Genomic DNA, 11,579 nt, shown 5'->3' with positions numbered 1-11,579 from the left:
TATTTTATTCCGTTGTGCCATCCATTTTTATTAATATAAAAAAGGATTATTTTATTTGTTGGTATAAAATATAATGATGAGGTTATATTTATATTTTATGTATGGCCGTTGTGATGTCCGAATAAATAATGATTTATTTATGAAATAAAGAAATAAGTAGATTCACCTAGTATTATTTGCTAGTCAATTAATGCATGGACATAATTATGTGGTTTCTGTGGATAATCTTTGAAGCGTAAACTGTAAGTATCTTCATACTTACTGATAGTGATGCTGGTGGATTTTTCCTATAATATTGTGATTACTACTTTATTTAATTGTTTGCGCATGTGAATTTCCATGTTTTATTGTTTTAATAACCTGATTAATAACAAGCTGGCGGATCTAGATCCACAGTGGGTACATGAGGCTTCACTGGAGTTCTTATGTTTATGGTGAATGAGGAAGTGCCCGAAAAGTAGAATAATAAATACAAAAACTGGTGTATCTAAATCACCAGGAAGACTCAGGTTTCCAGGAGCCTAGGCTCCCAAAGAATATAATTAAAAGTTAAATGTGAGAAAGCCTAGGCTTCAAATAAAACACTAACCATGCCTAGCCTACCAGAGGAATGGAAAAATGATAATGTTTAAAACTCTGCATTTAAAACTGTCATATTACTGCTTTATGGCTATGTTTATATTCAATCTATGACTATGATTAGCTACCATGGATCATAAATTGCGTATACATGTGATTATAAAGCCATATTACATTGTGTGCATTTATTGAATAAATCAGCATTCATTATATTATTGGAAATAACAGACTCACTTAGGTATGTTTGTGTTACTATTTCTCTCAGTATTATTTATTAATACAGGTTATGAAGAAGAGAAGTATCAGGATTATCCAGACTCGTAAATGGATTCTGACATTAGTATTTGAGGCTAGACTACCTCCTTTTTGTGAACTACTACGATGTAGTTCATTAGCTTAATTTTCAGAAACAATGTTTATATTTCTGCTGATGTGTAATAATTAAACTCTAGTTATTTTGGCTTATATAATTATATGTGCCTTGTATGGCACAAATACTATCATTATATGTAATTATTCTGTAGTACTTTATTTATCTATTTTGAGGTAATTTCAGTTAGAAGCTCTGATGTGTTATTCATTTCCAAGTCTGTTAGAAAATTATAAATATATTCCACTATCAATATTTAACTTTGATGATGTCGTAATGTCACGTGGAAATCGAAATTTTCACGTGACATTATGGCATCATTAGAGTTAAAGGTGGGGTGTTACATATGGTAGTCCAACTTGGTCTGAGACCCACCCATTTGGGACTGATGCAAGTCATCGTGGCTAACAGAACACAGTTGAGCTGTACTAGGATGTGCACAGGTGCAACGCCTCGACTTTTATGTAAGCAGCAAAGCAGAAATATAATAATTCTGCATGGTGCTACTACATTTACATACAATGGCAGAGGAAGAAAACATGTATGATTTTTTTTTTTTTAAAGGATTACATCTCACTTTTCATCACATAATACCAGAGCTTCTATCTGAGATAACATATTATAAATAGAACATAATATTATTACAACAATATGAAACTACTATTGTCTTGAGTCAAAATCAAGGATACCACAACGGCATTTACACACATAATTTTAAATATTGACTCAACATAAGTTAGTCCTTCAAAAGGTGAGAGGCCTCCTGCAAGCCTCATGAGCAAAATCCTAGACAAGCATAAGGGTCATCATTTATCTCCTCCTCAGCAGTATCTATAAAATTACCACAATTTTACGAGGGGAATGTGTGAGTCCACCACTCAGTAAGTATAAAATATTCTGACCATACATGTGTGATGTGATCATGTGAGCCTCTCTTTTTCCTTTGAAAACCTCAATCTTAAATTTACTAAACGGTAATCTTTGCAGAGTTTTGTTAATACATACTTAATAAACACCCAAAATGTTTTTCTTTGCATTTAATACCTATCAAACCCATATCTCATACCATGGAGTATTAAAACAATTTATATCAAGTTAATGAAAAACGATAAATAAAAACATAAAACAATATATATCATACAACATGCTTGATTCATATAATAAATGCATTAACAAGTTCATTTATCACATTTCACACATTTAAATATTCATTTTTCATGTCATATTTCTATATGTCAAGTGTACACTTCCACTTGACCGCTGGAGTTTGCTAAGTGTATACTTCCACTTAACTGTTGGATTGCTACCAATTTATCCTCTTATAGCTTCGAGGTGCTAAGTGTACACTTCCACTTAACCGCTGGATTTTGCTAAGTGTATACCCCCACTTAACAGCTGGGTTGCTACCAAATTATCCTCTTATAGTTTCGAGGTGCCAAGTGTATAACCTCACTTAACCGCTGGGTCCCCATCTTTTACAAACTTTTTACATATCACATGTAATCATATCTCATTTTCCTTAGAAACTCATTTTCCTTTAAAAAATCCATTTTCTTTAAACACATGAAATATATCATATCAACATAATTTATCATAATGATATTCCAAAATATACAGGCTCATAATCACACTAAAAACATTTTACAATTTATGCAATAAAACATCAAGTGTAGGGTCAGTAAGTTTTATACTTATAGCTTTGGCTTAATCTCCTGAAATGATCCCTGGTGTATTTACTACATACTCTCCCTTACTAAAGGAATCACTACACCTTCCCGTTCCTTTCTCTTACTATCCTTTATTTGTATATGCAATGGACGAAAAAAAAAGAAAAGAAAGACTTTTGTTTTGTATCTTGAAAAAGAACACTCAGAAACCAAACAAATGATAGCCAATACAAGAAGATGCATCGGTGTACTCTTATAGCCAAAGGCTTAGAAACTATTGAATGATTTTGTTGGGTTTCACTTCTCTCACGATTGGTCTTCTTTGGTTCATTTATTTGCCAAGCATTAATGAAGCCTACCTTTTATTTCTCACCTTGTCTAAAGGCTTTTGGTTGTGATTTGTTTCTCTCACGATTGATCTTCTTTGGTTCATTTGGTTGCCAAGCATTAATGTAGCTTACCTTTTATTACTCAATTTGTCTGAAGGTGGCATGCGTATTTTGAACTTATCAAAACAATGACAAAGAATGTGTATTTTTACAGACAAAGAGTGGAGATGAATTAAATGAAGAGAGGCGCATGCTTTATTTCTTATTTTTCTACTGACAGAAAGTTTCTCTATAATAAATGTAAGACAGGCTCTCTTCCTTTTTTAAGCTTTCTTGCTATCATTTTTTTATTATTCACTAGCTTTCCTACCGTGAAAGCCGGCCTTATGTCAACAACATTTACATCTTGGATGTAAATGTCGTAGAGAACCAACATTAAATACATCTTTATGCTTTGTTGACTTCTCTAAGTTTTATTTTTATCCATTTCATTTCTCTTTAATGGAAAGAGCTACAAAACCAAGACTTGCTTTTCTAAGAAGAACCCACGTGAACATCTCTTCTTCTTTTCTTTCAAACTTTCATATCTACAAGGCTAGGCTTTAGCCTTGTTTCCTATAAGTTTCCTACTCCATTTTATTTATTACTCATAGACACTTTAGTTGACCAAATCAAATGTTTATTTTATTTTTTAAAAAACTTCTAGTATTATTTTTTAAATCACTTCAAAATATTATCTATTACTAACTATATCTACTAGCCACTAACGTTAAACTAATTAACTAACATTTTCCTTGATTAAAAATAATGAATCCAAATATTACCATAATAAATACTACTTAAATTTAATTATTACGTTTTCATTAATTATTTATATTCTCAATTATTTTATTCTGGGCGTTATATCCCTCCCCCTTATGAAAATTTTGTCCTCGAAATTTAAGCATAACTTAACCTCAAATAATATAATAGAATGGAATATCATCTCAATCCTCAAACAGATGTGGATATTTATTTCTCATGTCCAGCTCCAGCTCCCACGAGGCCTCTTTGGTCCCATGATTTCACCATAGAATTTTGACAAGTGGGATTCTCGTTGTACGCAATTCTTCCTCCTTTCGGTCCAAAATCTGAACAGGCACTTCTTCGTAGGTTAGGTTTCCTTTGATTTGCAGCGGTCTGTAGTTGACCACATGTAAAGAATCGTTCACGTACTTTCTTAGGGTGAATATGTGGAACACATCGTGTACTCCCGCCAAGTCGGATGGTTGGGAAACTCTATACGCCACAGGGCTAACCCTCTCAGTTATTTCAAATGCCTCGATAAATCATGGGTTCAACTTTCCCTTCTTACCAAATCGCACTACTCCCTTCATTGGCGAGACTTTAACAAATACTTGGTCACCAACCTCAAATTCTAACTCCCTGCACCATTTGTCTGCGTTGCTTTTCTTTCGGCTTTGAGCAGTTAACATCTTCTATTGGATGAGCGCAATCTTCTCTTTTGTGTCTTGCACCAAATTTGGCCCCAAAATCTGCCGCTCTACTACCTCATCCCAATACAAAAGCGATCTACATTTGCGTCCGTACAATGCTTCATATGGTGTCATGCCAATAGTTTCTTGGAAACTATTATTGTAAGCAAACTCAGCCAAAGGTAGGTATTGAATCCAACTACCTTTGAAATCAAGTACGCACATCCACAACATATCTTCTAGGAGGGCCTTGCTCCACTGAAAGCCAACTAATGGCATTATTAGACCAATTCTATGAAATTTTTGATGAGTCACAGGGTCTGCCACCGAATAGGCCTCATATCCATAAAATTCTACTCAAGCCAGGAAGTGGGCCCGTTAATGTAAGGCCATACCATTACCCCTATTTTAAAAAAAGTGAGATTGAAAATACTGTCACAAGTTTGCTACAATCTGGGGTAGTCTGACCTGGTATCAGCCTGTATTCTTCACGAGTACTATTAGTTAAGAAACATGATGGATTGTGGAGGTAATATGTGGATTACCGAGCGCACAGTCAAGTGACTGTGAAAGATAAATTCCCCATTTCGGTGATTAATGAGCTGCTCTACGAGTTGAGTGGGGCCCACATCTTTTCTAAACTGGATATCAGGTCGGGGTACCATCAAAGAAGAATATCGGAGGACGGTATTGACAAGACAACATTCCGAACACATCACAAGCACTATAAATATTTAGTAATGCCGTTCGTACTAACAAATGCGCCATCCACCTTCCAATCTCTCATGAATGAGATTTTTAAAGAATTGTTGCGGAGGTATATCCTTGTTTCTTTGATGATATTTTAATATATAGCAAGACATGGGCGAAGCATTTAGTGCATTTGAGAGATGTCTTGGCAATTCTAAAGGTTAACCAATTGTTTGCAGGGCGTGAAAAATGTCAATTTGGGCAAGACACTAAGTTATCTATAGGTCACATTATCACCCAAGGAGTAGCTATGGATTCGGATAAAATAGCTGCAATGGTACGATGGCCCAAACCATCATCAATTAAGGCCTGGAGGGGATTCTTGGGACTAATTGGATATTACAAAAAATTTATTCAAAGATATGGTTCAGTTGCTGGGCCTCTTACTGAGCTACTAAAAAAAGACGCTTTTGAATGGTTGGCACAGGCGAATCAAGCCTTTGATCTCCTCAAATAGGCTATGACTACGGGGCCCGTGCTGGCATTACCAGATTTCAATAAGCCTTTTGTGATAGAGAGTGATGCGTAAAAGGCTCAGGAATTTGGGCGGTGCTCATGCAAGACTCAAGGTCCATTGCATGCTTTAGTCAGACTCTGAAGGGAACAATTTTATCACGTTCTACATATGAGAGGGAGATGTTAACTCTCATAGCAGCAATTCAGAAATGGCGGCCATATTTACTTGGTCAGAAATTTATTGTTAGAACAGATCAGAAAAGTTTGAGGTATTTATTGGGCCAAACCATAACCATTGAGGCTCAACAAAAATGGTCGGTAAAACTAATGGGCTACGAGTTCACCATTGAATACAAAAAAGGTATGAAAAATTCAGCAGCTGATAGCCTTTTGCGACACGGGGAGTCTGTCCAGGTATTAGCTCTCTCTAGCCCTGTTCCACAATGGGTTGAGCCCATCAAAGATGAAATACTCAAAGAGAAAGAGCTTCAAGAGTTGGTTCAAAGAATCCAACAAGGAGAAGCCAGTGGCCCTTAGAGCTATAGATCCGGCTTAATTTTCTATAAAGAACGCATTTATTTAAGGGCACAATCTCCACTGACAAATGCTATAATCTACGAGCTGCATAGTGGTTCCCATGAAGGATTTCATAAAATATGACAAAGATTGAAGTCTGTTTTCTACTTGCAAGGTGCACGTTCTCAAATAAAGGCGTATTTGCAAGAGTGTGATGTGTGTCAGAGAAATAAGGTTGAACTAAATTTGCCTGCCAAATTACTACAGCCCCTCCCCATCGCACTGTTATGTGGAGTGATATTTCTATGGATTTTATGGAGGGCTTACCTCATACCCAGGGAAAGTCAGTTATTTTTGTTATGGTAGGGCGGGTATCTAAATATTGCCACTTTGTAGCATTCAAACATACATATTCAGCACTCACAGTGGCTTTATATTTTTTTTTAGCATATGTTCAAGCTCCACGGGATGCCTACTTCCATAATTTGCTCTCTCACAAAGGGTGCGAGAGCAAGTCAAGAGGGATCGAGTGCAAAAGAGCTCAAGCATACACCAATTGGGATCGAGCGCATTCGGCAGTGCCGAAATGCAGAGTAGCAGCAGTGCGGAGGAAAGAAGAAAAAGAAAATATGGGCGCTGAAATGTATCCTGCAGTGCAGTGAACAAGGATTCCTTTCTTCATGAAGAGGAAAGATCACTTGAGCCTATTTTAGGACTTCACACACGGCAGTGGAAAAGGAAAGAGATCTTTTAGAGTCCTTCAGTTTTCAAAATTTTCAGTTCCTCTCTCACAAAGAAGAACGTGGGAAATAGCTCTTGGGATGAATTTCTCTTCAACAGAGGCAATTTTCAGCACTACCATGAGTAGCTAACTCTTCTGAATGGTGTTGATGTAGACCTATCCAAGTGAAAATGGTTTAATTGTATTTTTTCTTTAGGATTTTCTGCAGATATATGATGGTTGTATAACCTAGAGAATTGCAACTCTTGTAATTGATTTCAATGTTTATAATCAATTTTGATGAAATCCTTATCTTATCTTAGAAAGTTTTTTATCTTGATTGAACTCAAATCGTTCTTATTTTCTGTGATTATTAGAAGATGGTTATGTAATGATTTTCTTTGACATGCAATTAAGAGAATTTGATAGCCATTCCTATGGAAGACAAAACATAGTACACCCTAGTTTAGTATAATGTAGATAGACGATTGATGCAAACCGAATATGAGTTATGTTTATTTCTTGATTCTTTGTAACTAAATTGAAATATTTAATAGTCTATGTCTAGGGAAGACGGATCGTGACGCAAGTTAGTGGTAGGTGGCGATTAATGCCAACTGAAGATGGGTTATACTTATTTCTTGGTGATGGAATTTTTTTTGACGACATCATTGTGTGTTTGACAAACATACATGAGTCATATCATGCATAGAATGAATTTTCATTGTTAAATACAATAGTCATTATTATGAGGTTAGTAGTGAAATCAATACCCTATCCTTTACTCCCATTTATTTGCATTATCATTTATGTTTTAGCATTTAAATTCAAAACAAATTAATCATTTTTCTGTTGAGTTAAGCTAGAGTAGATAGATCTTGTAAGACTTGACGACAAAACCAACGTAATCCTTGAGATTCGACACCCTCTTTTTAGTCCTATCCTATAATGATTCGTTCTATCATAAATAGTAATTTTATTATAGATATACATTCATTTGTCTGTGTTGTAGTTTATTTTTATTTCCAAATAGCTTTAGGAGTCTAGTCATCATCTCCAAATAGCATAAGAAGTCTATCTTCTATCTCACTTAGGAGCAAATGTCTATTTTTTTTTTAATTCAGTAGCAGTCAATTAGTTCCTCTATTTAAAGGGGATGCTTATTCAATAAAAGCAATGCACAACATTATTCATCAAACTCATATTTTGACAAAGAGGCTTAGGATTCATCCAAAATCTTACATTTTTTCTCACTAAATTAGCAACTTTAGACAAAAATAAGAAGCAAGATCCTGCTTCTTACCCGGTTGAAAGGCAACTGACTCGAGCAGTTATGAATTCACGTAACATATTTTCATACTACATACTACATCAGTATTGATTAATTGGAGGTTCGTATATAGTCGTTAACAGTTATCTTTACGGTATATGTGATTCAATCAAATAAAAAAGAATGAATTTTAAAAATATTTAAAAAATCTGTAAATTATAATATTTTTATGTTCTAGATGTTTAACATTCTTGATTCGAAGATTTACATAATCATGTCATCATAGACTTCCCAAGGCACACTCCTCTGGCCCACAGAAAAGTTTAATATATAAGATTAATTAACTCGGGCAGCTATGCCGTCCATTTCTATGAATACTATTACTTCACCGATCGAAGTGTGAATGTTATTCTCGTGCACCGAACGCACCGACTGCAGGATAGGATGCAGTCGTCATGATTAGGACTTGGAACCAAGAATTGCAGAAGAGTAAATAAAGTATACTAAAGGTAAAGGAAACTCAAGAAGATACCACTGTCTCCTGTAACCCTGTTTGTTTCTTTCTGTATTTGTATTGTATTTATAGGGTTTTGTTGTCAGGGTGCCTACCGTTTTATAGTTGTTTGATTTCTTGTAACCCGCTTTCTCAAATTTTCCATATTTGATTCGAAAAAAATAAAAATAAATACAGTAATCTTGTTGTCGGAAAAAAAAAAAAAAAAAAAAAAAAAAGGGACGAACACCTTTGTACTAGAGATGTGTTTGATGTCGTTCTCTTTTATCAGTGCAATCCAAAACTAATCATGGGTGATAGAGTCCAAATTATGTTTGTAAAAACTTGTAAGCATGTTAAAACTCACTAATCTTAAAAGTGTATTGGAATTATTAATACAATAAATCTTACTAAGTAATTGTGTAATAACTAGTTATATCAAAAGGCTGGGTTTATAGAAAATTGTGAGTTTTATTATTTAATTAATATTTTAAGATTCTCATTTATGTATGAGCTCAAACTTATTTTCAATAAACAAGATTCAATATATGAAATATTTAATTGAAATAAAAAATAATTTAGAAGTACCTATGCTTACCATAAAGTAAAAAAATTTAATATAAAGTATTGAAAATAATTTTTTTGGCTCAAACTTATCTTCAATAAAAAAGATTTGGTATATGAAATATTTAACTGATCAAATGAAAAGTAACTACAACTTCTGAAAAAATAGAATAGAAAGTATTGTAAAAACTTTTTATTTCTATATACATAAATTCTACAATGCCCAACTTATTTATTGTTGAACGAGGCTCGTGAAAATACGGAATAATAATCTTTAATAATCAACATAAATCTACAGTAATAAAAAAAAGAAAGAAATATTATTATAATATTTTGAGAATATTATCACAATAAATATTCTGTACATGATTTGCATAAGAATCTAACATTAAATAGCATATCATAACATTCTAAAATAAGTGATCATTTGCAGTATTTCTTTTCGAGGTAATATATATAGTCACGATCGCTGCTGGTGTTCATCTTTCACTGCTGTTGTTGTTCATACAATCTTTTATATATATATATATATAATTTTTTTGGTGTTCATACCGCCTTAGATATGGAAATGGGAGTAAATACTTAGACCTTCTTGACTTGGTGAGAAGTGATATTATACGTTTACAATTTCTATATAATTTTTGTACATCTTCAACAATTTTTTTAAAAATTAATCATTGGATATATTGGACCTACATGTAAAAAAATAAATCAAATGGTTAATTTGAAAAATAAAATTGTTAAAACTGTACAAAAATTATGTCAAAAGTTGTAAATCATTCATTTCTCTAGTGGAGAAATACCAAATAAAACTTACATATCATAATCTCCCATTAAATCTTTGAAAGAGACATGTTCTTGACCTTTATTTATTTATTTAGAAAGTTTTATTTGCAGCAGTTAACACCGCCCTTTCAATTCAATCAAAAATTAAACACCTCCCTTAGAAGATCAGGCACTTGCTCATCTCATCTCATCTCACCTCTTCTTCTGTTTCTTGATGCTCTTCTTTAATGGCGAGGAAGCAAAGAAAACTCTTCCCTGCTCTAACTGCATCAAACCAAACCGTAGACTGTGAACCTTATAACTGCGAACCTTTCCCGGACTACTACTACTTCCCACCGCCACCTCCTCCGCCGCCATCTCTCTCAGGCGCCGCTCATTCATCCCCAATCCTTCACATCTCACCCTACCTCATCATCTCTTTTTTCTTCTTAGCCGGCGTTCTTGTTCTTGTTTGCTACTACGTTGCCATAGCAAGGTCTTGTCCCAGTTGGTGCAGCAGCCGGAGAAACAACGGGCCCGCACCCTCCCAATCCGAAGGTACAGATGATCAAGGGTTTCTTGATGAGACTCAGGTCGATCATCCCATCTGGTTCATCACCACCGTCGGTTTGCAGCAGTCGGTGATAAGTTCGATTGCGGTCTGTAAGTACAAGAAGAATGAAGGGTTGATTGAAGGGACAGAGTGTTCCGTTTGTTTGAACGAGTTTCAAGAAAACGAGACGCTTCGGCTCTTGCCTAAGTGTAGCCACGCCTTTCATATACCCTGCATTGATACTTGGCTGAGGTCTCACACAAACTGTCCTTTGTGCCGTGCCAATATTATGACCGATACTGTCAGTCTAGACAATGTCGATCAGAATTCTAACAATTTGAACGTAAACGAAGAGACCCATATGACCAATTCTGGGAATGAAAGCGACTTGCGTGATTATCAGGTGAGAAATCGTGAGATGTCTGAAAACAGGGCTGGAACAGGGGATGAAGGTGAGTTGCTAGAGGTGGATGGTGAAAGAATATCAAAAGAGGGTGTGAATTGTAGCGGGGAGCATGCTTCTCGTGCGGTCGGTCAATCTGAAGGGAGCTCGATTAATCAAATGGAGGATGCTGAAAAGTCAGATTTTTTGGATAATGCCAACAAGCAAGATGGTAGACGCTGCAGCATGCACAGATTGATGGGCAGTCATTCTTCAATTGAGCAATGTCTGCATATAAGGCCTCTTTCTATGAAAAGATCAGTTTCCAGCGGTGGGAGGGTTTTGTCATTGAGATACAACCGGAGCCTGAGTTCAATTCTGTAAATGTAAAGTTTTCAACTTTTTATTTTATTATTATTCTTAAAAAGAAATAGCTATAAGTGAGGAATCTGAGATATATACTGGGATATTCCATGTTCTTGGACCAAGTTTGCTTTACAAGAAGTCTCTGTATCACGAAGTGTGAATGCAGGGCAGGATTGATGATCTCAGAAGGCAAAGGTATCACTTCCACTACCAAGTACTTTGTACGTCATTGATTTTTGGCTGGGGATTCCGCTACTTTTTTCTTTTTCTTCGATTCAATGATGAAGGATGTGTGAAGATATTATGCATATATACGTATATAC

The 11,579-nt window shown here is 35.0% G+C and overlaps 1 protein-coding gene across 1 annotated transcript; it reads left to right on the top strand.

Moving 5' to 3' along the window:
* Positions 1 to 10,106: 10,106 nt before the first annotated feature.
* Positions 10,107 to 11,354, top strand: LOC133866514 (RING-H2 finger protein ATL54-like). The gene has a single exon (XM_062303066.1). It carries the CDS (start codon positions 10,204 to 10,206, stop codon positions 11,272 to 11,274), a length of 1,071 nt encoding a protein of 356 aa, XP_062159050.1. The 5' UTR covers positions 10,107 to 10,203; the 3' UTR covers positions 11,275 to 11,354.
* The last annotated feature ends 225 nt before the right edge of the window (positions 11,355 to 11,579 follow it).

This window comes from Alnus glutinosa, chromosome 4, assembly GCF_958979055.1.
Source record: "Alnus glutinosa chromosome 4, dhAlnGlut1.1, whole genome shotgun sequence".
Taxonomy (NCBI): Eukaryota; Viridiplantae; Streptophyta; class Magnoliopsida; order Fagales; family Betulaceae; genus Alnus; species Alnus glutinosa.
Note: the sequence above shows the minus strand (reverse complement) of the source record. Positions and strands in the feature narration are given on the sequence as shown.

Bases quoted from the DNA above. Each gene is read 5' to 3' on its own strand.
- LOC133866514 (XM_062303066.1), top strand. From the start codon at position 10,204: ATGGCGAGGAAGCAAAGAAAACTCTTCCCTGCTCTAACTGCATCAAAC.